This window comes from Heloderma suspectum, chromosome 8 (genome assembly GCF_057233095.1).
Source record: "Heloderma suspectum isolate Gila_16-S chromosome 8, 16-S_ref, whole genome shotgun sequence".
Classification (NCBI taxonomy): Eukaryota; Metazoa; Chordata; class Lepidosauria; order Squamata; family Helodermatidae; genus Heloderma; species Heloderma suspectum.
The window spans coordinates 2,286,848-2,312,331 of NC_139465.1; the positions used below are offsets into that span (position 1 = coordinate 2,286,848).

The 25,484-nt window shown below is 55.1% G+C and overlaps 2 protein-coding genes across 4 annotated transcripts; one reads left to right on the top strand and one right to left on the bottom strand.

Annotated features, from left to right (window-relative positions):
* Positions 1-68: 68 nt before the first annotated feature.
* Positions 69-15,850, top strand: LOC146338744 (cadherin-1-like). Its single transcript, XM_084812634.1, has 9 exons — positions 69-138; positions 9,866-10,009; positions 11,180-11,335; positions 11,964-12,108; positions 12,490-12,665; positions 12,984-13,112; positions 14,666-14,808; positions 14,918-15,056; positions 15,552-15,850. Exons 1-9 carry the CDS (start codon positions 88-90, stop codon positions 15,639-15,641), a joined length of 1,173 nt encoding a protein of 390 aa, XP_084668760.1. The 5' UTR covers positions 69-87; the 3' UTR covers positions 15,642-15,850.
* Positions 15,851-16,106: 256 nt separating this feature from the next.
* Positions 16,107-25,112, bottom strand: DRC4 (dynein regulatory complex subunit 4). 3 transcript variants are annotated; one of them, XM_084812632.1, is made up of 11 exons: positions 25,055-25,112; positions 24,247-24,357; positions 22,807-23,004; positions 22,441-22,647; positions 22,204-22,258; positions 20,892-21,097; positions 20,199-20,366; positions 19,180-19,266; positions 18,241-18,450; positions 16,999-17,064; positions 16,107-16,437 (listed from the first exon to the last, which is right to left on the bottom strand). In XM_084812632.1, the coding sequence occupies exons 1-11, from the start codon at positions 25,055-25,057 to the stop codon at positions 16,288-16,290; spliced, it is 1,461 nt and encodes a 486-aa protein (XP_084668758.1). In that variant the 5' UTR covers positions 25,058-25,112; the 3' UTR covers positions 16,107-16,287. The 3 variants fall into 3 exon arrangements, with proteins under 3 accessions (XP_084668758.1, XP_084668759.1, XP_084668757.1); XM_084812633.1 differs by having other exon boundaries at positions 16,109-16,748; XM_084812631.1 differs by lacking the exon at positions 16,107-16,437 and having other exon boundaries at positions 16,635-17,064.
* Between the last annotated feature and the right edge of the window lie 372 nt (positions 25,113-25,484).

The window sequence follows — 25,484 nt, forward strand, 5'->3', positions numbered from 1 at the left end:
GGCAGACTTTGCCCTGGCTGAGTCACCTGTGCTGCCACCCCGTTGCCAGAGAGAGGCTCGCCCACGGCAGAGAGCAAGAGCGGAGCAATGGGCTACTTTGGGGGCGCTCTGCTGCTCCTCCTGGTCCTTCCTGCTCAGGTAGGACAGCCCTCCTGTCCTACCTGAGGGGGCAGGGGGGAAGCTATGGGATCCAGGCATTGGGGAGAGGATGGGGGGAGTTTGGGGGGGTGAGGGGGCGTGGGTGTGGAGGTGCTGGAGAACTCTGGAAGCGGTGCCAGCGCGTTGGTCTTGTAGCCCAGTAAGGTGTGCTCTGACTGGGAGTCGCTCTGGAAGGTCTCTGGTGCGGCTTTTCATCGCCCTCCTCCCTGAAACCCCCAAAGCAGGGGGGGGAACGTGGGCTTGCACACACAAAGCACGGAGGCCACGCTGCACTGGGATGTGGGGAGAAGCACTCACAAGGGGAGCGTGGGGAGGCACCCCTGGCCGCTCCTGGTGAGCGGGCGAAGCCACACCGGTGTGACAGCTGGCCCCTTGGGCGCTAAGCTCCAGGCTGGATTGACAGCCCAGAACCCACAGATCTGCAGAAAAGCCATGCGCAGCAGCCCCTGGAAAGGGCCCTTGAGAATGCCAAGATATATGGCGTCCAGAGGGAGAGCCTCCCGGGGCAGGCGCGGTGGCAGCCTCGGGCAGCTCTGTCTTCCTCCTCTGCCCTTCACGGAACTGAGTACATGTCAGGCCAGGGAGAGGGGGCCTTTGGACCCCAACAGACCACTGCTTCATCCACCAGACAATGAGGGCCCGAGGGCAATGTCCCAGGCAGCTCCGCCGAAGCGGTGGGGAAAATGTAGGCTGAGGGTCTGTCCTGTTGCTGGGAAACAGGATGAAGAAGTGGGGCTTTAGTGCGCTAGGCTGCTGTCAGTCTTTGGCAGGGAGTGGAGGGCGGCGGGAGTTTAATTCAAAGCCTGCATGTGAACACAGCCTATCATCACCATCACAATGTCATTTATTGTTATTTTATTATATTTTATTGTGAGCCTTTAATAGCCCGTCGTCGTCATCGTCGTGACTGTTGTTATTCTTCTTTAATATCCCATTAAACCCGCCCAGCCTAGCACCGGTTTTGAGGGTCTGTACCTTGTATTGGGCCAGAGACGGAACAGGTATGCTGCTGGTACCCCCCCCCCCCCCCCCGCTGCCCAACAGTCTCCCTGCCAGAGCTGGCTGAGAGGCCTCGGAGGTGGTGCTGGAGAACTCTAGGGCAGCGGTTCTGGGGGACTTCAGCATCCACTCCGAGGCTATCCCGACAGGGACTGCTCAGGACTTCATGGCAACCATGACAACCACGGGGCTGTCTCAGTACATCACTGGCCTGACACACGTGGCAGGACACACCCTGGACCTGGCTTTTGCTGGCATTTGCTGTTGGATGGATGGAGGATGATCTGGTTTTGGGGGGGGGGGTGTTTCAACAACCCCGTTCTCCCAGTCAGATCGTTTCCTTGTGAAGTTTGGATTGGCAGTAGCAGATCCTCCCTGCAGGGGTGAGGGACCAGTCAAGATGGTCCACCCTGTAGACTTATGGAATCCGATGGATTCCTGAATGCTCTGTGGGATTTTCTGGCTGATAGGGCTGGTGATTCGGTCAAGGCTCTGGTCTCACTATGCAATGGTGAGATGGGAAGGACCATCGATACAATCGCTCCCAAGCACCCACTGCTGTGCTGTGGAGCCCATAATTCACCTTGGTTTACAGAAGATCTATAGGCAATGAAACAGGCAGATGATGGCTAGAGTGCAGGTGGTGTAGGTCTTGGAGTATGATTGGCGATTAGCAAAGACTCTTCGTTGTGCCTATTATGCAGCAGTGAGGATGGCAAAAAAATCTTACTATACAGTCAGGGCCAGAAATATTGGAACAAGGATAACTGTTTTGGCAGTTGGCCTCTGCACACCACCACATTGAAGTTGAAAGGAAACACACCCAGATGGGAGCAAAGTCAGGACTTTCAGCTGTAATTCAAGGGGGTTGACAAAAGTGGGGCACTAACCATTCAGGACTTCAGCAAAGGAGATCGTTACCTTGTCGTGGTGCTGGAGCTTGAGAACCTCAATGACATCATGAGCTAAACCATGAAGGGACACCCAAGACGGGAAGGTCATGGCAGAGAGGTCAGACTAAATACGATCCCTGGGGAAGGAAACGGCAACCCACCCCAGTATTCTTGCCATGAAAACTAAATGGATCAGTACAACCAGAGATATGTCGGTATACCATCGGAAGATGGGACTCCCAGGTCAGAAGATGGTCAAAATGCTACTGGGGAGGAACAGAGGATAAGTTCAACTAGCCCCAGATGTGATGACGCAGCTAGCTCAAAGCTGAAAGGACGGCTAGCAGCCGATGGTGCTGGTGGTGAACGACGAATCCGATGTTCTAAAGATCAACACACCAAAGGAACCTGGAATGTAAGATCTATGAGCCAGGGCAAATTGGATGTGGTTATTGAGGAGATGTCAAGATTAAATATAGACATTTTGGGTGTCAGTGAACTGAAATGGACTGGAATGGGCCACTTCACATCAAATGACCACCAGATCTACTACCGTGGACAAGAGGACCACAGAAGAAATGGAATAGCCTTCATAATTAATAATAAAGTGGCTAAAGCAGTGCTTGGATACAATCCAAAAAATGACAGAATGATCTCAATTCGAATTCAGGGTAAGCCAGTTAACATCACAGTGATCCAAATATATGCCCCAACCACAGATGCTGAAGAAGCAGAAGTAGATCAGTTCTATGAGGATCTGCAGCACCTACTGGACCAAACACCAAAAAGAGATGTTATTTTCTTTACAGGAGACTGGAATGCTAAGGTGGGTAGTCAAACGACACCTGGAATTACATGCAAGCATGGTCTGGGAGAACAAAATGAAGCAGGACATTTTTGTTGTTTATTCGGTCAGTCGCTTCCGACTCTTCATGAATTCATGGACCAGCCCACGCCAGAGCTTCCTGTCGGCCATCACCACCCCCAGCTCCCCCAAGGTCGAGTCTGTCACCTCCAGAATATCATCCATCCATCTTGCCCTTGGTCGGCCCCTTTTCTTTTTGCCTTCCACTTTCCCTAGCATCAGCATCTTCTCCAGGGTATCCTGTCTTCTCATGATGTGACCAAAGTACTTCAGTTTTGCCTTTAATATCATTCCCTCAAGTGAGCAGTCTGGCTTTATTTCCTGGAGTATGGACTGGTTTGATCTTCTTGCAGTCCAAGGCACTCTCAGAATTTTCCTCCAGCACCACAGTTCAAAAGCATCTCTCTTCCTTCGCTCAGCCTTCCTTATGGTCCAGCTCTTGCAGCCATAGGTTACTACAGGGAATACCATTGCTTTGACTATGCGGACCTTTGTTGTCAGTGTGATGTCTCTGCTCTTCACTATTTTATCAAGATTTGTCATTGCTGTCCTCCCAAGAAGTAAACGTCTTCTGATTTCCTGGCTGCAGTCAGCGTCTGCAGTAATCTTTGTGCCTAGATTACTAAGTTTAAGATTGGGAAAGGAAACCTCATGACAAAGGTGAAAGAAGAAAGTGCAAAAGCTGGGTTGCAGTTCAACCTCAAAAAAACCAAGATTACGGCAACCAGCTTGATTGAGAACTGGCAAATAGAGGGAGAAAACGTGGAGGCAGTGACAGACTTTGTCTTTCTAGGCACAAAGATTACTGCAGACGCTGACTGCAGCTAGGAAATCAGAAGATGTTTACTTGGACTTGCCTTGGACTGCAAGAAGATCAAACCAGTCCATACTCCAGGAAATAAAGCCAGACTGCTCACTTGAGGGAATGATATTAAAGGCAAAACTGGAGAAATTCTGGGGTAGCTTTTGCTGTATGTTTTGGGTCATCATCCTTCTGCAATATGAAGTGGCGCCCTATCAGTTTGGCAGCATTCGGCTGAATCTGAGCAGAAAGTATAGCCCTATACACTTCAGAATTCATCCTGCTGCTTTTATCAGCAGTCAGGTCATCAATAAACACCAGTGATCCAGTTCCATTGGCAGCCATGCATGCCCATGCCATAACACTGCCTCCACCATGTTTGACAGATGATGTGGTATGCTTTGGATCATGAGCTGTTCCTTTCCTTCTCCATACTTTTCTCTTCCCATCATTCTGGTACAAGTTAATCTTGGTTTCATCAGCCCAAAGAATCTTATTCCAGAACTGGGCAGGCTTTTTTAGGTGTTTGCTGGCAAAGGCTAATCTGGCCTGTCTGTTCTTGAGCGTTACCAGTGGTTTGCACCTTGTTGTGAAGCCTCTGTGTTTACATTCATAAAGCCGTCTCTTGACTGAGGATGTTGACAATGGCATGCCTACCTCCACAAGAGCGTTCTTGACCTGTCTAGATGTTGTGAAAGGGTTCCTCTTCACCATGAGCAGCATTCTGCGGTCATCCACTTTAGTTGTCTTCCATGGTCTTCCAGGCCTTTTGCTGTTGCCGAGCTTGCCAGTTAATTCCTTCTTTTTCAGGATGTTCCAAACTGTCGTATTGGCCACTCCCACTGTTTTTGCTATCTCTCTGATGAGTTTATTTTGTTTCCTCCGCCTAATGATGGCCTCCTTCACCCGCATGGACACCTCTTTGGACCTCATGTGGGGAGTTCCAGTGAACAGCTACCAAATGCACACGTAACACTCAGAACCACCTCCAGGCCTTTTATCTGCTTGATTGGTCATGGGGTACCCAGGAAACAGGCCACACCTGGCCATGCAGCTGCTTGTCAGCCATTCGTTCCATTACTTATGAGCCACCAGCGATGGGGGGGGGGGTGTATGCCACTGGCTGTCCTTCCTGAATGGTTAGTGCCCCACTTTTGTCACACCCCTTGAATTACAGCTGAAAGTCCTGACTTTGCTCCCATCTGGGTGTGTTTCCTTTCAACTTCAATGTGGTGGTGTACTGAGGCCAACTGCCAAAACAGTTATCCTTGTTTCAATATTTCTGGCCCTGACTGTACATCTATTATTTCATCCTTGAAATGTTGCCCAGCAGAATTGTTCCAAGTGGTGAAGGGCCTGTTGGGATCTTGCTCAGGCTCAGAGAAACTGGGATCGGAACCCTCGGTCATCTGCTGTGATAAATTTGCTAGGCGCTTTGAGAAGAAAGTTGCTCATATTCGCTCAGAACTTGACGCCAGTTATCACAGAGTCTGGGGAGGTGTCCAATGTTCCATCTGGTTGTGTTTCCTGGGATCAGTTTCATTTGTTGCAGCCTGATGATGTGGACAAGACGCTTGAATCAGTCCAGCCCACCACATGTAAGCTTGACCCTTGCCCACCTTGGCTTGTATGATCTAGCAGGGGTGGATTGGCTGGGTGGGTCCAAGGAGTGGTAAATGCTTCTGTCAGGGGGTGGTGCCTGCCACCTTGAAAGAGGCTGCAATGTGCCCTCTCCTGAAGAGGCCCCCCCTGGACGCAGAGGTTTGTGGGAACTATCGCCCCATTGCCAATACCCCTTTTGGGGCAGGGTGCTTGAGCATGTGGTGGCTGGGCAGCTTCAGACGTTCTTGGAGGAAACTGATTATCTGGACCCATTTAAGTCTGGTTTCAGGCCAGGGTACGGCACTGAAACAGACTTGGTTGCTCTGACTGATGACCTACTCCAGGTGAAAGATGGGGGAGTGCTACCCTGTTGATCTTCCCTGATCTCTTAGCGGCTTTTGACACCATTGATCCTAGTGTCTTACTGGATCGGCTCTGCGGGATGGGAATTGGGGGCACTGTGCTACAGTGGTTCCACCCCTACCTGCAGGGCCAATTCCAGAGAGTGGTATTGGGGGATTCCTGTTCTACCCCACAGCTATTAAGCTGTGGAGTGCCACAGGGCTCTATTCTATCCCCCATCTATATGAAGCCATTGGGAGAGGTCATTAGGAGTTGGGGGTGTGTGTCACCAGTATGCTGGTGATACTCAACTCTATTTCTCCTTGTTGTCGGAGTCAGCTGAGGTGGTGAAGGTGCTGGACCAGTGCCTGGAGACTATTATGGGCTGGATGAGGGCCAATAAACTGAAGCTAAATCCTGACAAGATGGAAGCTCTGTGGATTGGTGGTTCCCAAGTCCGGGAATTGGGTAAGCAACCTGTCCTGGATGGGGTTGCACTCCCCCGGAAGGAGCAGGTGCGTAGCTTGGAAGTACTCCTAGATTCATCCCTGTCGCTGGAGCCCCAGGTGGACTCCGTGGCCCGGAGTACCTGAGGCCGGCTACAGTCTTTCCAGGACAGTGATAACGTAGCCACAGTAGTACATGCGCTGGTAACTTCCCGATTAGACTGCTGCAATGCACTTCATGTGGGGCTGCCTTTGAAGACAACTCGGAAGTTGCAGCTAGTGCAAAATGCAGCAGCTAGACTGCTGACTGGAACACCTCATCAAAATCATATAACACCAGTTTTAAAGGAGTTGAATATGCTTCCGGTTGGAATTCAAGGTTTTGGTGACGACATTTAAAGCCCTAAGCAGCTTGGTACCTCGATATTTGAGGGAGTGCCTCTCCCTATATATGCCTGCCTGAGAAGTGAGATCTGTTGGAGGGGCCCTCCTCTGTGACCAAACCAGTACGAGACATACACTATGGTGGGATGTGGGAGAGGGCCTTCTCTGCTGTGGCACCCTGGTTGTGGAATGCCCTCCCCTTGGAGGTCCAATTGGTGTAGACGTTGGTCTCATTTCGGTACCAAGTAAAAACATGGCTTTTTACCAAAGCCTTTGAGGGCTATATGCATTCCCTAGCATGTTGTTTTAATTGTTCTGTTTTAGATTTTAACTGGTTTTAGCTTGTTTAATAGTTTAATATGTTTTAAGTGTTTAAATTATTTATTGTTTTATACTGTTTAAATTGATTTTATCTGTATGCCGCCCTGAGATCTTAATGATATAGGGTGTGATAGAAATGTTTTAAATAAAGAAATAAATCCCATCATCTACCACCACCACCATCATTGCAAATCTCAGTACAAGTCTTCCAGAACAGTTCACAAAACCTGCAATAATAACAGCAATAATTATATCATCAGTAACATTTGTTTTAAAAACTAGTAGCATAGCAGCACAGCCCGAGGAAGCCAACAGAATAAAGGTGAAAATAACCAAATCAAAAAGGCTTGGGCAAATAAGGTCATGACCTGGCAGGACCTCAAAGGAATCGGGGTCAGCACCAGGCAACATTTCTGGGGGGAGATCATCTTCTAAAATGGTCTTCCTGCTCTGCCTTGAAATGTGCATATCTTTACCAATCTCGTTCAGTGCTCTATAACCCATATGCATATCTGATAGGTAACAAAGGAGACGAGTGAAGGGAATCCACAAGCACAAAGGGTGGGGCAGAGCCGGAAGCCGAAAGCAGCTGGGAGCTGCAGGAGGAGCTTTTCCAGCAGGTGTAATTACTTCGATAGTACATGAAGCAGCCTTTAAAAAAAAAAAAGGGGGGGGGAGTGTCAGCTAGCAGGGCAAGGCACCTAAGCAGAAGATGAAATTGACAAGGGCATTGACAAGAGGGGTATCTATTGCAAAGAGGCATTCTTGGGCACTTTTGGCATGTTTCCCTGTTCATAAGGGCTCTGAAAATTTCCTTTTTGCTATCTGATGGGCATGGGGGGAGTTTCCCTCATGGGCTGGCAACACCAGTGGACCAATTGCAGTAAGGGTGCTGAGATGGGAAACGAAGAGTTCTGCTGCAAAGGTGCCCGGGATATGTGCTAGAAGTGGGTGGGAGGACTGAGGGGGCTGCAGCGCAAGCCACAATGCACTTGATTGTCTGTTGGGACTAACATGGGTTTTCCAGCAAAACCCCCCACCATGGCTTATCTTCAGGGTGGCTTAGCATGACGTGCGAACTCACCCAGTCTCAGCAATGGCTCTGCCCTCCCATAATTTCCAGGAAAGAGAGGAGGGGAATGGATGGCATCAGAGCAAAGCAACATCTTATCCCGGTTTATATTTAATACTGCTGCTTGCGGGCTTGCCAATGGGACCCTCTTGTGGGCAGCTTAGCTGTTCTGTTTGAGTGTCTGGTGAGCTGATCCCTCTGCTGTGCAAAGTTGAAGTTTGGGTCCAAAGAACAAAACCACATGGCAAGTTGAGTTCACCAACTTTGCTGGGTTCAAAATACTGGATTTTGTGGATCTACATGGAATGCTTACTTCAGCATGGGTGTTCAAAGCAAATTTTTTTAAAAAAAGATAAGTTGGTCCTAATGTTCCCAGACTGGTGTTGATTTAGTAAAGCCAAGTACCCTTTAAAAACAACAGTGGGTTGCCAAACTTCAAACTTTAAACAGGAACTATCTTCCATGGATTGCAAACCATACGGCTGTGTGGAGGGATCAGGTAAGGCAAATAGACCAGCCAAACATGGCAGCGAACTGGAGTCCGGGAGTGTCCGAGTCATGCTAGAACAAAAGGGCCCCACAACATTGTTCTTTCCCATTCTCAGCTATTTCCCACCCATCAGCTGAGTGGTGGGGAATGACTGTGTGTGTGTGTGTAAGATTCAGCCTCCCGTCCTTGTCGTGGCTTCCCTTTCTCAGCACAGAAGCATGATCCTGATGTGTGTGGATATTTTATTCATTCATTTCATTTATATCCCACCATTTTCCTCTGTCCAGGAGCCCAAGGGGCCTCACAGGGTCCTCCTCCTCTCCATTTTATCCTCACAACATCCCTGTGAGGTAGGCTTGGCTGAGCGAGCGACGGGCTCCACGGTTGAATGGGGACTACAGCCCAGATGTCCGGAGTCTCAGTCCAGCACTCCAACCACTACACCACATGGCCTCGCAGTATGGGAGGAAATGTGGATGTGCCTTTGCTCAGGTGGCCACTTCCGAATTGCTAAAAATGGGAAACGCATCACCCAAAAGGAGGACAAAAAAGGAGGACAAAAGGACACCAATTTGCATACATTTTTTTTATGCTGATTTATATGTACAGATGCAAATTTGGAAATAATGGTTACAGTTTAAATAGAAACACAATGCGTCACAGTGGAGACTGTGACCAGGGCCTTGCTCCGCCTGCGGTGCAGGTGCTGCAGATGGGCCCCTTCAAGGCCCTTTAGTTCCCCCTTCGGATGGTTCTGTCTCTTTCAGCCGCACGTGACTGGGCAGCCCTTCAAACAGAGGACGCCTTTGAAAAAGGACAGTCCTAGAGGGCACAGAACCGCCCTAGCTTTGTCCCCACCCACTTTTGGCTCCCCCCCCCCCCGGGAAGGCAGCCCCCAGAAGGTTACCCACAAGAGAACGTGACTCTTGGGCAGGAAAAGACCCCCGCGCCCGCCGCCCTGTTGTAGAGCTGGGCAAAGAAAGCTCCTGGCAAGAGGCCTGGACCAGCCACAGACCCGCCACCAGCACTGCCGTCCTGCGGTACAGAGCCTGTCGGGCACAGTCCTGTCTCTCTGCCTTCGTCCTCCACCCCATTCGTTTGCCGGGGAGCCTCGCAGGTGGGGTGGCAGCTTCATATTGCCCCCGGAGAGGACATGTGTGGTCAAAAGAGAGGAGTCTGCATACCATTTGCATCCACTGATTTATATGAATAGATGCCCATCTAGAAGGAATGAGTATAACTGAAGCAGAATACAGCGCAGCTCCCCAGAGCGGGGAAGGCCGAGTCCAGGCGTTCACTGCAGATGGGCCACAGCTCTGATGGTCGTTCGTCTTTAAACGGGAACAGGACCGTCCTTCAGACGGAGGACTGTCCTCTACAAAAGAGGACACATGGCCACTCCAGGCCCTGCCGAGGCACTGAGGTTTCTCTGGATAAATGCCCAGGATCCTTCCTGCCTCGCTGAGCCAGAGGGGTGTCTTTCTTCACAGGAGCCCTATTGGCTTGCTCACGGAGAGCTGCTGGCCTTCCTGGAACCGGGCCCAGGCCTGCGGAGACAGAAGAGGGACTGGGCCATCCCACCGGTCACTTGCGCTGAGAATGAGAGGGGCCCTTTCCCCAAGAAGCTGGTGCAGGTGAGGCCTCCGTTCTGGGGTGGCGTCCCTTGGGGTCCCCCCCTGTCAGGGGTGGCCCAAGGTTAGGGTCCTTTGTCCTGAACTGAAAGTTGGCAACATCTTGTCTTCATGGGAATCCCGAACTTCACCACTTGTGACAGTGCTGGTCCGAAGGAACCACCCATCCAGTCCCTTCTGGGGTCCTGCCAGGACCTCGCGGGAGCTCAGCTTTGGACCCTGGCCGACGCACGTGTCGGAGGGCAAGCGGGGCAGGTGGATGCTTCAGAAACAGAGCTCGGTGGCAGGGGCAACACGGTCTCCTCCCGTGGAATGGCTCAGTGGCTTGTGGGCTCCCTTCCACCACCACCACCCTGCTGTTTCAGACATCTCAGACTCTCCTCCGGGACCAGATAGCATCAGGCTATCTGGGCTCTGGCCTGGAAGAGCCTGGGGTCCCACTTCGGGCTTTGGTGGACTGTCTGTGTCCACCCCCATTGCGGCCACGATGTGGCTCCGCCTGGGTGCTCTGCAGCTGCTCCCTTGGCAGAGGCCAGCTGGGCAGCCGCTTTCTCGTGACCGGGGCTGAGAGCAGGTAGAGGAGGCCAAAGAGCAGAGAACCCGCTCCTCTTTTGTAGCAGCACAGCTTCTGCTTCTGTCTCCTTGTGGGGCAAGTCGGCTTGCTGGGACCTCTCCATTGCCCAGAAAGCTGCCACGATGCCTTCTCTCGGAATGCCATTCTTCATCACCCACGTAGAGGTGGCGTGTCTGTGGTTTTACACTGACTCCGCAGTTTGGTGTCCTTCTGGCTTGTTGGGTCTGAGTCTGCAGTGTTTGGCGGGTCTACGTGTCATTCTGCAACATGACTGCAAAGTCTTAATTAAGGCAACATTCTAGCACCAAAACGTCCCGAGCGGAGAGCTCCCAGTTCTGGCTCTCCGCCACAGTGTCGGCCGTGCAGGTCTGCTGTGCCTAGGAGATGCCCACCGGAGGCCAACGGCTGCTGGCCACCTGGGCCGGGCACCTCCCCCGTATCTGTGGGTGCGGAGAGTCCGGCTGGGGGCGGCAGAGCAATGTGACGCGTCGCGGGGAGGAGGGTCAGAGGAGTTCAGCCCGGCCTCAGCCTCCTCCGTTGCCCTGAGGCTTCACACTTCCCACCACATCGGCTGAATAGTTGGCCCATGCTTTTACCAGATCAAATCCAGTAAGGGGAAAATGACCACAGTCTTCTACAGCATCACTGGGCAGGGAGCAGACAGCCCTCCGATCGGCGTCTTCACCATTGAGCGGGACACTGGCTGGCTGAAAGTGACCCGTCCGCTGGACAGAGAAATCACCGACAGGTACCTGGTGAGTCCTCGCGTGCCGCCGCATCCGTGGGCAACCGGCAGAGCCTTCTTCAAGACGTCCGGAGGCTGCTCTTCATGTCAGAACAGGCTGTCCACCTGGCGGACGGGAGAGCGCCTCCAGGCAGATGCCTCACGGGTTTCTGTGCAGTGGAAGCTCAGGCCTCCTCCTCCGGTATTCAGGGGGTGGCACCGAAGCCCATGTGGCCTACAGAGGGCTGCTTCCCCCTCACATTGCCCTCCCCGGCCCCCGTCGTACCCCTGCAGCAGCAATGGTGGAGGTCGATAGCCTTGTGGGATGCGGGAGTTCGGCAGGGCTCAATCAGGCCTGAAACGAGTGAAGCAACGTGACCAAGTGCCTCTGAGCACCTGCAGAGGGCCTGTCCTTCGTCAGCACTTCAGGCGGTAAGAGAGGGGCTCCCCATTCACAGGGGGCAGGAAGAGGAGATGGCCCTGGGGGAGGGGACTGTCAAAAGCTCCCTGCTGCTGCCCTTCCCATGTAACCTCTGTCTAGAGCAGCCAATGCCCGGCTGCATCTGTGGCTCCTTGTCTCCCTTCAAAATGTTTTCTGGACCAAACCCTCCTTGCCAATTTCAAGGTGCATACGGCCCTTGTCCGCTTTTGCTCTCCAGCTTACCTGCCATGCCGTGTCTGAAAATGGCCGGCCTGTGGAGGACCCCATGGACTTCACCATCAGGGTGAGCGATCAGAATGACAACCGGCCCAGATTCACCCAGAGTGTCTTCGAAGGATCTGTGGCAGAAGGAGCCAGACCAGGTAGGAACGTGCGTTCATTTGCACGAGTGTGAGCAAAGGCAAACAGTGTTAGTTGCTGCTGTTCGGCGGAGTAGGTGTTCCTGTGTACTGCTTGCGCGTGCTTAATGTACATGGGCTCTGTCCCCTACATAGGGGATGATACCATGTGCAACCCGCCTGCTATGCGTTCTTCTCCGTGGGTGTGCCGTGCAGCTCACATTCCCTGCAAAGCGCTCTGCTCCTGTGTAGCTTACTTTTACTCGGAGGCTGAAAAGCTTCTTCTGCAGCTGCCTGGGACAGAATCGGTTCCGCCTTCATGCCGGCTGGGAAGGAGGGTGGATTTTCTCTACTGCACATTCTGAAACATAAAAAAACACACAACTCTTTTTCATGCATGTCCAGGTACCGCTGTGATGCAAGTGTCAGCCACCGATGCTGATGACAGTGTGGGTACCACCAATGGGGTCGTCACCTACTCCATCCTGAGCCAGGAGCCCGAAGACCCCTACAGACAAATGTTCACCATCAACAATGAAACGGGGCTGATCAGCGTGATCACGACGGGCCTAGACCGGGAGGTGAATGCCTGGGTGGGAGCTGGGGGGCGGAGATTAGCTGGTGCCTCCGAGTGCCCCCAAGCACTCTGCCTGTGCTCCTGCATCAGGTGATTGGCACTTACATCTCCTTGGAAGCACCGGGACTTAAGCACCCATCCGAGTGCAGGATTGCTCCCTCTTCGTTTGTAATTTATTCGTCTTTACATTTTGTATCGCCTTCAGTCCCGAACGTCCCACATGGGCGCGTGTTTCGCCTTTTCCCAAGGAGGGCTATGAACGCCTGCAGCGAAGTCTCCCCATTACTGGCACAAACTGAATTGTTGTTTTGCTTCCTTCCAGAAATTCCCCCGGTACACGCTGCTCCTGCAAGCCGCAGACATGTTAGGAGAAGGCTTAAGTACTACAGGGACAGCAGTGATTACCGTCACTGACACGAATGAGAACCAGCCGATATTTGACCCGTCCACGGTAACGTTGGGGCTCTACCTCCCTTTTGCTGTACCGCAGTGTGATAGCAGAGATTAGTGTCACTCACTTGAGTCCACCAACCATTGTCCCACCCATAGTAACATTGTGTCTCCTCTTGTGTCCTCTCCCCATCTTTTTTTTTTTTGCTGGAGCGTGTCTCAATGGACATGTCCCAAGGAGTGCTTGCTGCATTGACTCCCAGCACAAAAACTGGAAGCCCTACAAAAAGATAGATCTACAGTTGTTAGTGTGGTTTGGTATAGCTGGGGAAAAAACCCTGCTTGCTAATGATTTTGGCAGAGGCCAGGTGGGCATCTGCTTGGGCTCCCCCTTGCAATACCCAAAGGGTTAACACTTTCTGCTGAGTCATGGGTCAGCTCCTGCAGGGTCAGGAAATGATGCCAAGGGGCTGGCTCAGGAACGCCCCCAAATGGATCAGAGGAACCAGTTGCCGCAGAGGGACAAAGTGCAGCTCCACAGAAATGTGGTGAGAGATCCCATGGAGAAGGGTGGGCTCAGCCCAAGAGGAGGGCTAGCCCCTTCACTGCAGAGCTTCCCTGGGCTGCTTGGCATGGGGGGAAATGCAAGTGATGGGCAGCTCGAGACAACCAGGTCTCTCTCAGGAAGCTGGGCTGCCCTGTCCAGCCCCGTGGGTTTTCTGGCAAGAGGTGTCTGAAAGGAAAACTCTGCTCAGGGCCAGACAGCAAATGGACCTCATGTAAAGCAGCTGTGGCCCAGCATACGGTTTTAAATTGCGGGATGTCAAGTCACCACAGGAGGCTTCACGCAAACCTCTTGTGCATTTAAAGTACATGCAAGGGGGTTCTTCCCTGCATGGCAGAACTCCATACTCAGGATCTCCCTCGTAGGGAAGAGCTGTAGATGTGTATGTCAGTGCATGCATGGGTGGCGCCAGTGCCGAGGGTTGGCATAGTAAGGCACTTGTCGAGGTCCCCGCCCCTGCTGGGCGGGGGGGCACCACAGACCCCCGGAGCCCCCTGGACTTGCTGCTCTCCTTCTTGCTGTCACTGCTTGTTCACCAGTCTCCTCCAAGCATGCAAGCAGCGAGGATGAGGCAGGAGCGAGGAAGAGGAGGAGCAGCCTCTGCTCGTCTTGTGCTTTCCCCCTGGGCTGCGCTGTGGATTGGGTCCAGAGGAGAAGCGAACAGGTGGCGGCGGCAAGCGGGCGCTGGGCCCGGCCAGGGAGCAGGGCCCCCGGGGGCGTCTTGTCCCAAACCTGGAGCAGGCAGTGCCTGCGGGCGCCTCTCCTGCAGGAGCTGGAGGTGCCCCCACGTGCCCCCCCGTGTGCCTTGGGGCAACGGGCAGGAACGCCAGCCGGACCACGTTTTTTAAAGAGGGGGCGGTGGCGGTGGTAGCGGCGGAGGGCCAAAGCAGGCGCCTCCCAGGCTCCCTGCCCAAGCTGTGCGGCTGGCAGGCACAGCCGGGGCCTAGGGGTGTGCACGGCTTGCTCTTGCTTCCTGGGCCGGGCAGCGGGAGGAATTCGTGGGGGCTCCAGCGCACTTCTCTTCTCCTGGCTCTCACCCTGAATCCCAGGCTGCGGGCCCAGACGAGGCCCCCCACGCATCCCTGACCATCCACGCGCTGAACATGCTCACCGGCCTGCCCGCGACCGGCCTGGCCATGCGCTTCTCCCAGCTGGGGCCTCCCGACGAACCCTGGGCAGAGCTCATGAAGAGGTAGGAGGGGGCCGGGGGAGCCCCGCCTGGCTCGGCGAGGCTGGCGCCATTGTGTAGGGGCTCTGGACCGGCTCCCCAACCACTGCGGCCAGCTCTGCTTCCGTTTCAGCACGACGAACACGGACGGGCGCTTGGACAAGAGCAGCCTGGCGCCCGGGCAGCTGCGAGCGGGCACTTACAAGCTGCACTTTGACACGGGGGAGTACTGGCGGCAACAGGGCTACAGCAGCTTCTACCCTTACGTGGAAGTAAGTTTCGTTTGGCAGGGGGAGGCGGCGGGAGGGGCCCCACCTGTCCATGCGCCGCCCTCTTTCGGTGCTTCAGCGGTAAGGGCTACGACGTGGGTTGGACTGCAACTCCCATCATTCCCGGTGGGAATAATGGGAGTTGCAGCCCCACCTTTCTGGGGGCAGCAGGTTGGGGAAGGGTGCCTAGGGGATCGCACAGGTCTGTGTGGGTGCAGGCCCGGAGGGCTGGTAGGCGCAGCCAGGCGGGCCCGGTGTTGCCCGCGGGGCACCCACTCAGGAGCGCACCCATAACTGGACGAGCCGGAAGGGGCTGGGGCCCCCGAGGGGCTCTGAGCCAGGCGGTTTTGCCCCTGCCCGTGGCCCCCATGGACTCGGTCCAGTGCAGCTACGGCAGGGGCGGGATACCCCAGGGCAAAGAGCTCCGCTGAGCTTCTGCTCTTCCATGTCCCCCGCCCCACACCGCTTCGTCTAAGCCCCCTTGCTCGTCTGTTGCAGATTGTCTTCAGCATCACGAAGGCGGAACAGAAAGTGCACATCCCCTTGCTGCTCAGCCCCTATTCCTACACCACCTACAGGGGGAACTAGCGGAAGAGACGGGACGGCCGAAGGAGGGGTCCTCCAGCAGGTTCCAGGCCACGCTGCCTGTGCGGCACGGTGGCTTGAGAGCGGGAGCCGCGCCCCGTCCCCCTTCCAGGACAGGGACAGGCCCGGGGCGTGGCCACAAGCTGATGTCTGCCAGTAATCCTGAGGCTAATAAAAGAGCTACCTCGCAGGGTTCTCGTGAAGGCAAGGGCCGCTCCTTGGGAGTCTCCTGCTTCGAACGGGGGGTGCCAGGGATTGAGTCTGGGCCCTGATCACACCTGTGCGTGGCCCAGCTTTGGGAGTGTTCCCCGGGATGGTGCTTCTGTGGACAGCACAGGCGGGGAGCGCTGTTGCCGCTCCTGTGAAGGTGCTACAGAGGTCCGGGGCTCAGGAGCGGAGAGGGTGGGTTCTCAGAGTCCCCGCGCTCATCCTTGAAGGAGGGGGGAAAGAAAAGGGGGACTTGGCAGAGACCGGGTAGGAAGAGCCCACTGCAGGGCCAGTTTAATGCGAAAGAGCACTGGGCCAGCCCCGATCCCTTCCTGGGGGCTGCTTCCTCCCCTCCTCTGCCCCACAGCCAGAGCAGGAGCGCGAGGCGGGCCAAACGCGAGGCAAGGGCAGCGGCTGTTCCAAAGGACGAGGCCAGGCTCTGCTACGTGGGGGTGGAGACAAATCCCGCCGGCCCTTGGCCCAGCGTGTGGCCGAGCACGGAGGTCTCCAGAGGCGTGAAGCCCAAATTGTCCAAGGGGATCCCGAAGGCGGTCAGCTTGGCCTCGTACGTCCGCAGCAAGTCGTTGTGTGCCTGCAGCGGGAGGGAGAGAATGCGAGGCTGCAGGCGCGGGTCGAGGGGAGGGACCGAGTGCCCGGACCGCACCGCTGCCACATGTAACAGGCTGCCCAGTTCGGTGGCTGCTCTGTCCATCTCGCCTCAGGAGGCAAGAGAGCAGGAAAGGGCAATGCGCCTGGCTGCAGGCCGGACCACCTCAGAGAGCTAACGCTCAAAAGAGCTGGGGCTCTTCAGCTTGTACAATGCGTCTGACGGTGGACAAGATGCCGGGATTCACGTCTGTGAGGCGGAGGGTGGATGGTGTAAAATGCATTGCTCCTCTTGGCCTAGGAAATGGGTTGCAGAAAGGCCGGAAGAAGTACTCCTGCATGTCGTTAACCTGCGGAACTCTGTGCCGCAGGACGTCGTGATTGCCGAGAGCACAAAGGACTTTGAAGAAACAGTTACGGACCCCCAAGTGTCCTGAGTGTGGGAGCTGGGGAACCTTTCCTTCCCTGGCCAAGACTGAAGAGGCCAGCTTGTCTCCCTCTGCTCCAGCACACACATACAGGGGTTCCTCTCAGGGACAGCTCTCACCTTGCACACTCTGGCCAGTTCGTACTGCAGGTCCTTGATGGCGTTGTTTTTGGAATCAAGCACATCCTGTGAAGGCAGACCACCCGTGGTTAATAATACAGTGCGGAAAGAAAGTAGCCCACCGGGGATTGTAAGCCCGTGCTGGCTCTCCTCCCTCCCTCCTTCCAAGGAGGATTCCTGCATCCGACCCCGCTCGTTCCTTGTGCCTCAGTCAAGGCTTCCCAAAGCCCACCCGGGCTCTGCTGGCCCGCCCACCCCGAACAGGAGACGATGCTGTGTCTGCTACGAGGTCATTTTTGCCGCTTGGTCCGGGATCCGAGGCCGCCCGCGGCACAAAGTGACGTGCTGGACGTTCCCGGGGGCTGAGCCTCCCGCACAAGCAGCAGTTGAGCGCAGGAACGTGCAGAACAGCTGGTGGGGTGAGGTGCCGGCCTCTGGGCAGCATCCGCTGTGCTGCATCTCCAGTTACTGGCGCCACCAGTGCTTGGAACGCATAGGTGGCTCACCGCCATTCCCAGGCGGCTCGAGCCACTGGAGACGCTGATTTCCATCCCGTCAGGAACGCCACTGACTGGGCAGGAGAGGAAGCCCAAGGGGGGAGGAGGCCGCTGGGGTCCCGGCAGTGCGTAAACTACCCTCGTTTGGCCCTTGGTGGCTGTGCTTGAACCCAAGGACTGGCACGGTGGGGAGGAGGAGTGCTGGACTGTGTGCGCCTGTGTGTCGGGGGGAGGTGTCCTGGAAGACTCTGCTAGCCCTGCTCCCCTGGCCTGCCAGGGGCATGTTTTGGAAGCGCAAGTAGCGCTACTCCAGGCCAGGGCAGTTAGCGGGAGATGGCAGCTTAGCAAACGAAGGGGGCAGCAGGGAAATCAGCAGTGGCAGAAACCCCATGGAGCGGAAGGGGGCAGGATAGCGATGGAGACCCGCTGCGCAGCTACTGGCCCCCAGGCCCTTGTGGAGTTAGAAGGGGTTGGCAGCCCCAGGTGGCCTCAGGCACAGAAGGCAGGCAGGAGCTCTCGCTCGCCCTCCACAGGAGATGGGGCAGCACAGCAGGGAACTCAGCCTTGGCAGCACAGGGACAGGGCCCTTGGCCACTTCACTTCTCACAGAGGGGGACACGTGCCGCTTCACCACGGCAGCAAGAAAGGGACCAGCCTGGCTGGGTTTGCCCTGTGCGTCTTCAAACTGAAGGCCACTACAAAAAGGCATTTCAGAAAGGATTCCACTGGGGCTCGGGCACAATACCTCCAGCTTGCGGGTGACCACGGTGAGGGCGCTGGGGTCGAGGTTGGAGGCAGCGAGCACCTCGTTGAGCTGCACCTCCTTCTTCTCCAGGAGGCTGGAGAGACCCAGCAGCTTCCGCTCCAGCAACAAGTTCTTGAAGCCGGTTTTCTGCTGCACCTCGTTAATGGCTTTGGTGAATTTCTCGTACAGCTCATCTCGCTCTTCCTGCACCTGGGCAGAGACAGCCACCAAGCCGAGGGTCAAGGAGAGCACTGCTCCAAGGCTGGGCCCCGGCTGGGCGATGAACGAGAAGAGGGGAATCTCTCCAGCATGGCAGTCCTCACTTCCACGAGGTCATCGTAGCGGCTGCAGCTGTGGAGCAGCCCAGTGGGGGACGCTCTCCTTGTCGCTCAGTCAGGCACAAAGCCCGGCTTCTCCAGCAACCCCAGAGGAAAACACCCTCAGGTTTCTGGGGCCTGGTCACTCTCACCAGCCTTATTTTCAATCCTTCCTGCACAACTGCAGACATGTGCAGAGCAAAAGTCGGAGACGAAAGGGATGCCCAAAGCTGCTGCACCCTGGACGGTCCCAGGTCAAGCTTTCCTCTCCCTCTCTCTCCCCAGGGGCCATCTGGGGGCCCAGCACTGTCGTGGGCCCGCAGATGAGGCTCCACTGGATGTCTGCAGAAAATGGGCCGTGCCTGGCATTTCCCTGTCCCCATGTCTCAGAACACAACACACCAAACCCAAATTTCCTGCCCCACCTTCTCCGATGCTGAAATCCGTCACAGCATAGGTCACTTTTCCAGCCTGGTGCCCTCCAGGTGTTTTGGACTTCAACTCCCATCAGCCCAAACCAGCACGGTCAATTGTCAGGAATGCTTGGCACTGAAGTCTAGAACATCTAGAGGGCAGCAGGCTGCTGTAAGTATTGGTAAAAGTATGGACTCCTCGTCTTCACCTTGCTGAACCTTTGCTGCAGCACCTCGTGCTCCCACTGGAGATCCTTCCGTTCCTTCTCGGTGACTTTCAGGCGGGCTCTCGCACTCTGTGGAGGGGAGGGGAGGCGTGAAAAGGAGGGCAGTTCCTGAGGCAGAGAGCAGTGTTTGTGTGAGCAGGAAGGTACTGCAGAAGCCTGGAGCCCTCCAGATGCACGGGACTGCAATTCCCATCATTCCCAGCCAATGACCATGCTGGCTGGGAAACGCAGTCCAACACAGGTGGAGGGCACCAGGTTGGGGAAGGCTGTACTACGGCAAGTTCCTCTGCTCCCCAAGGCCCTGAGCATCACTTCAAATCCCCATCCCATAAATACACACAAGTGCAGCCTTGATAAAACCCTTAATTCAGAGGTTCTCTAACTGCAGTCCACCATCTTTATGGTCTTTGGGATGCCAAATGAAGATCTACTGAATTATTGAGATCTGTGAAATAATTTATGGCTTTCAGTCTGGCCCTTTGTGATTAAAATCTGTGTTTTCAGTGTGTTTGGGTTTTAATTGTTTTATGCTGCATTTTAATGCTGTTTTTGAGCCACCAAGGTAGCGTGTGTTAGGGGGCTGCTATATAAATACAGTACATAAATAAATGAAAAGAGACCTCTGGTTGTGCAGAATGATAAACTGGTGGCAGTCCAAAAAATCCCAGGACCTCAGCCATTGTTTTAAAAGGCCAATCAACACCAAGGCTGAGGTGCCAGGCACTGGCTAGACTGGCAGGCGCGTAACGCCTGTGCATCAGTGCAGCAGGCAACGTGAAGTGCAAGTTATGACTGTGGCAGTTTACCGTCAAAGTGACATTACGTGGTATGAGAGGGAGCCGGCCCATGCCAAGGCCGGCCCAATGCTGTCCACAGCAAGGCAGCTAACGAGCCACCCAGCACGTGCTGCCCAGGTCACAAAGCGGAGCACGTGCTGCCTAGGTCACAAAGCGGAAGCAGCAAAGTGGAGATCCTAGTGAGTGCTGAGCACTGGGACCTACCGCCAGCATTGCCTTGTCCTTCTCGTAGTGGGCCAGTTTCTTCTGCAGCTCAGCCACCTCATCCCGGGCTCGCTGTAGTGGCTCCGTCAACCTTTTGTTCTGCAGCATTACTTCAGCCATCTCCTTCTCAAGGTGGTCCTCCTTCTTCTTCATCTCCTCCATCTGCTCCTGTGTTCCAGGGCAGAAAGGGTGTCTCAGGTCCTCAAAACCAGGCACCAGGCCCTGTCCCACCCAACATGGTCATCTCTCTGGAACAGGTTTCCTCAAACCTCCCATGGGACTCCCCCCACCCCAGGCAAAAGTAAGTAACTGTCCAGATCCTCCCAACTGCACTCCTAGTCATTTGGCCGGCCCAGTAAAGTCAATGGATCCTATTTCCAACATGTTTAGCATGACATGCAAGAGACAACAACAGGGCTTGCAAAAAAGCAGAAAGGTCTACTTCCACAGAGAGGGCTACACGGCCTCCTGTTACGACAAGGGAGTTGGGAAGCACAAGGAGGGGATTCCAGAACACAAAATGTCTCCACAGGCAGAGCGCGAAGTGCAACCCAGTAGCAGCTCTTAAGCCACAGCACTACATTCATCAACCAAAGCAAAAACAAACCTGCCCTCCCTCCCTCCAGCCATCCGCTGCGTGATCACAGCAGCAACCTCATTGGGGGAGGATGCCGGGAGCTGCGTGCCTTTTACCTTGAGAGTGTTGATGAGTGCCAAGTTGTTTAGAGTGACGTCATTGTAGTAGTTCTTGATGTCGCTGAAGGCCTTCTCGTGGTTCTTCATCAGTGTGTTGATCTGCCCGTTCTTCCTCTCCTCGATCTCGTGGATTTCAGTCTTCCTGCGCAGGTCGAGCTCGTCTCTCAACACACGCATCTTCTTTTCGTATTTGGCCTCGATCTCTGGGGGAGCAACACCCAGGGTGGACTGAGCGCTCTGCTAGGCAAGCAGGCAATAAAGCTAAGGACGCCGCTACCTGTGGCCTGTTGCTCTAGGCTGTGGGGAAGAGGAGATGGGGCACGGTGTCCACTGGCACCATGGACAGAGGGCTAACCAAGACTGCCTGACAGGGAAATGCCAGCTTTGCCGAAAAGCACGGAAGATACTCAGACCACCTACACAGAAAGAACTCTGCCAGAATTGGAGGATGGACTGGGGCAGCCTGGCATTTTACAAAGCTCCCTGCAAAAACAGAGACAAGGTCTTCTCAGTGGCTGTACCAGCACTGTGGAACACATCATGCCCTGTGAAGCTCAGGCAGTTCCCTTTCTGGCTGTCTTTTGCCAGTTGTTGAAGACACTGTCATTCCAGCAGGCTTTTGCCTTTCTAAGTGCCGATCTTTTATTTAAAGACAGTGTTTTAAGTGCAGTCTCTGTCTTTCTTATATTTTTATTATATTGTAAATGAATGGGTTGTTTTGTTATTTTAAATTTTAAGCCACCCTGTGTAATGCATAGGCACTAGAAAGGCAGGATAGAAATTTATTTTTATAAGGCAGACTGGCAAATTGTGCTTCTGTAGCTAGCAAATTTCTATGACTATATTTATCATTCCTACAGCATCTTTAATTTGATAAGCAGCTTACAACTGTTATCATGTTCTTCCTTACGCTGCATGCAGCAATTCAAATGAGCTCCTGGGCTATTCCTTTGAATGAATGCTAGACATTCAGAACATGAGTTGCTATGCAAAGTGGGCGCTATGCAAGCCTCTGCTGCCTACCAAGCTGATACTCAAACCCCCAATAACTAAGGCCACCTTCACACACACAGCAGCATGGAAGAGACCCAGGAGATGAGCCTCACCGTACTTACAAATATTCATGCTTCTGAGACTTGTGGGATTGTGCCACAGGGGCCCACCTCCCACATCACTGGATTTGTGCATGAAGGGCACCTAAGGAAGAAGAGAGACTGGGGCCTGCTGAGCCTGGAAGCAAGAGGGAGGTGTCTGGGTGTGGAGATGGCTCTCCTGACTTGAGCTCTTGGTGGCAAATCCCAGCACTGACCTCTCACTTGCCTCTCAAAGTCATTGCGCAGACGTGTCGTATCTTCTTGTTGTTTCTGCCAAGAGGACAAGGCTGGTTAGTGGAGGATCTTGCAAATGCAAAAGGCTGCCCCTCCCAAGCTCAGAAGCAGAGCCAAGGCAGAGGTCTGCTCTGGAGGGACAGCGAAGGTTTGGGGTGCCCCTGCCCCACCAGCCTGGGCCCCGCACAGCAGCTGGGCTGGCATCATTTCAGACATACCAGCCGAAGGTTCTTCACAACCATCTCATTGGCAAGCTCCTGCTCTTTCAGCTCCACCTTCAGAGTGCGCATGTCCTTCCGCAGCTCCATTTCCTGGGATCGGTGATCCTTCTGGGCCAGCTTCATAGCGACCGTCCCCTCCGCCTTCAGCTCTGTGATGTTGTTCTGGTGCTCATAGAGCAGATGCTTCACTTTCTGTTTGTAAACCTGAGACAAAGGGAGACCAGAGATTGGTCTCCATCAGCAGAACACCCTCCTCAGCAGAGGCTTGGCAGAAGCCACCGGGCTGAAGTTGACTCTGCTATTCCAGTGAAGGCGGGAGCCAGGGTGGGAGGAAAGGAGTCAACCAAGCCCACAGAGTCTCACCTTGATCTCTACTTGGTGACGCTCTTCAGCCTCCTCCATCTCGCGGTCCTTGTTGCGAAGCTCTGCCTTCTTCTCATCCAGCTGCCGCCGAGTGATCTCCCAGAAGGTGTGGATCTTGTCCCGCTCCAGCTGGAAGTAGTTGCGTTCTTCCCGCTCACGGTCCAGCTCCTCCCGAATACGCCCAATGTGCTCCTCCAGCTGCAGGACCAAAAAGAGGGTCAGTGGATGGCAAGGCTGGAGCTGAGTGGGCGGACAGGGAACCCACCGTTGCCACCGCTGGCACTGTGGTTTTTTGACATGCAGAACCCTGAGGCTCTTTGTCAAGTTAGCCGTGGCAAGGCCTTTCCAGTGAACGTCTGCCACCAAAATGGGTGCAACACTTACATTTCAGAAGAAACAGGGAAGTTATTTATTTGAAACATTTAGAAACCGCATCTTCATCCCCAAAAGTATTTTGGGGCGATGTATGTAACATGACCTACAAACAATACAATACAGCACAATCTCCCCCAAACTGGTGTCCTCCAGATGGCATGCCCCAGCAAAAGTCGATTCTAAGAAATGTGAAAAAAAAAATCTGAAAGCTTGTTTTAAAGCGCCTCTGCAAATAAAAAGGTTTTAACATAGCACCACAAACAATACGACCTTGGCACCAGGTGGATCTCCCGTGGGCGGGCATTCCAGAGTTGGGATGGTACTACAGAGAAGGCCCGCACTTCTGTGGATTCTCTTATGGAAGGATTACAGAGAAGGCCTCCCTCGATTATCTTAATGCGCGGGCAGGTTGATATGGGATGTGAATGTGTAAACTCTGTCCAGAGGGCTGGCAACACAAAGGCTGGTGCTTTATGGAAATGGAAAAATCAGCTTACCATTTTTAGAAGAATGTTCCAGGGATGTATTTAGAAGAACACATAGCACCTTTGCAATATTCTCACACATAAACACTTCCTAAACTGTAAGATGGAATTGCATGTTTAGCTACCTTGTAGAAGTGCTGAGCTCTGTTCCTCTATGGAAAGCAGAAGGGCAGATAGGACATGGACCCAATCCTGGGTTTCTCCCAACACTGGCCTCCTATACTTCTGTCTCTCTGGTGCAGTGGGATACCAGAAGTGTCCCAGAGATAGGGAAGAGAGGCCATGAAAACCCACTCAGGGCCTGCATGGTCCCTACTGGTCTTGCTCCTAGCCCTTCTCAGTCAGGAAGTTCAGAGACAATCAGCGAATGCCAAACCACCCCACAAATCAGCCCCCACAAGCCCAGGATAAGAGCCATCTTTAAAAAGCACCAGGAGACCTGGAGGGATAATGGATCTCTTGCAGGATCGATCTTCCTACATAATCCTGGTTAAACCTTCCTTCCACCCTGCTGCTTTCAGGAATCCACCCTCTCAGTTGCCCCGGCAAAGCACCCCCACCCCACCCCACCCCTGCTCACCTGCTCTTTGGTCATGCCCTCCGGGGGAAAGGCATCCACCACTGCTGGCCCTTTCGCACCCTTGCCCTTCTTGCCGCCAGCAGCTTTCTTTTCGCCTTTCTTTTTGGGCGCCTGGGGGGGGGGCGGAGAGAAGGAAAAAACACCCGCAGTGTGCAAGGAGTGGGAAGGAAGGAGGCTGCGGAGCCACCTTCCAGGACGTCTCCCGCTTTAGCGGAGGCCCTGGTGCCTTCCCCCCTGCCGTGGCCGTCCCCCAGCAGCAGCAGCAAGTTCTTTCCGGCTGTCAGCTTCCATTGCCCCCGACACAGCTCCGCGTAGGGCAGGGGCCGGAAAGCAGGGCGCCCGCAGCGTGGGGCAGGGGGCGGGGGAGGAACACGCAGGGCACGGGGGCTCGGCAGGGCTCACGCCTGGCACGTGCGAGACGAGAAGAGGAAGAGAGGAAAGAGTGCCCCTGAGCCCGCGCGGAGTGCCCTCCCTCTGAGCGCGGCCAGGTTGAGGGCCCTGGCCGGCAGGAGCCCCGGCAGAACCAGGGTTGCCTGGCGGTGGGGAAGGCAGGGCAGCGGTAGCTCGCGAAGGGGGCTGGGGGGCGGCGGTGGTGAGGAAAGCAGGCATGGAGGCTTAGCAGGGCTCAGGCCCGGCACGTGCAGGCGGAGAATGCAGGAGAGAGTGCCGGCGAGCACGTGCAGAGTGCACTCCTTCTGAGCGCGCCCAGTCCCAGCTGGGATGGAGGGGGGGGCAGGCGGGGGCTCCTGGCAGGCGGGGCCCCCGGGCGAGCCGCCCTCCGCTGCCCGCGTCTCCCCGCGCCCCTCACCATGGCGCCGGCTGAAGCGCCCCTTCAGCAGCCCAGGCCCGGAGCTGCCGCGTCGCCTAGCAACCGCCGACCAAATCTCGCGAGAGGCGCGGCTCCGCCGGGCCCGCCCCTGGCAACGAGCCCCAGCCCTAGCAACCGGGGGGTTCTCACCCATCCGCCCGCGGCCCCGTCACCCCGTGGTTGCTTCGCTGCGCTCGTCGCCGCCCCGCCCGCGCGCGGCGCCCGACGTAACGGAGCACCGGGCGGGCTGCGCGCGAAACACCGGCGGCCGCCGCCGAAGCGCGCATCGACGGCCACGTCGCAGGGCGGAGAGCGGAGACCAGGCCGGCAGGCGGCTGCCAGGCTGCAGCCCTGCGCCCCTGCCCTGCGGGGAAGCCCGCCGCGCTCCGCGGGGCCCGGCCCGGCCCTTCGCCGAGCGAGCGCGGACAGG

Bases quoted from the DNA above. Each gene is read 5' to 3' on its own strand.
- LOC146338744 (XM_084812634.1), top strand. From the start codon at position 88: ATGGGCTACTTTGGGGGCGCTCTGCTGCTCCTCCTGGTCCTTCCTGCT. The intron at 139-9,865 runs GTAGGACAGCCC...CTTTCTTCACAG, and splicing joins TCCTGGTCCTTCCTGCTCAG to GAGCCCTATTGGCTTGCTCA. The intron at 12,109-12,489 runs GTAGGAACGTGC...ATGCATGTCCAG, and splicing joins GGCAGAAGGAGCCAGACCAG to GTACCGCTGTGATGCAAGTG.
- DRC4 (XM_084812631.1), bottom strand. The intron at 22,648-22,806 runs GTGAGACTCTGT...CCTTTGTCTCAG, and splicing joins GTCACCAAGTAGAGATCAAG to GTTTACAAACAGAAAGTGAA. The intron at 22,259-22,440 runs GTATGTCTGAAA...TCCTCTTGGCAG, and splicing joins TTGTGAAGAACCTTCGGCTG to AAACAACAAGAAGATACGAC.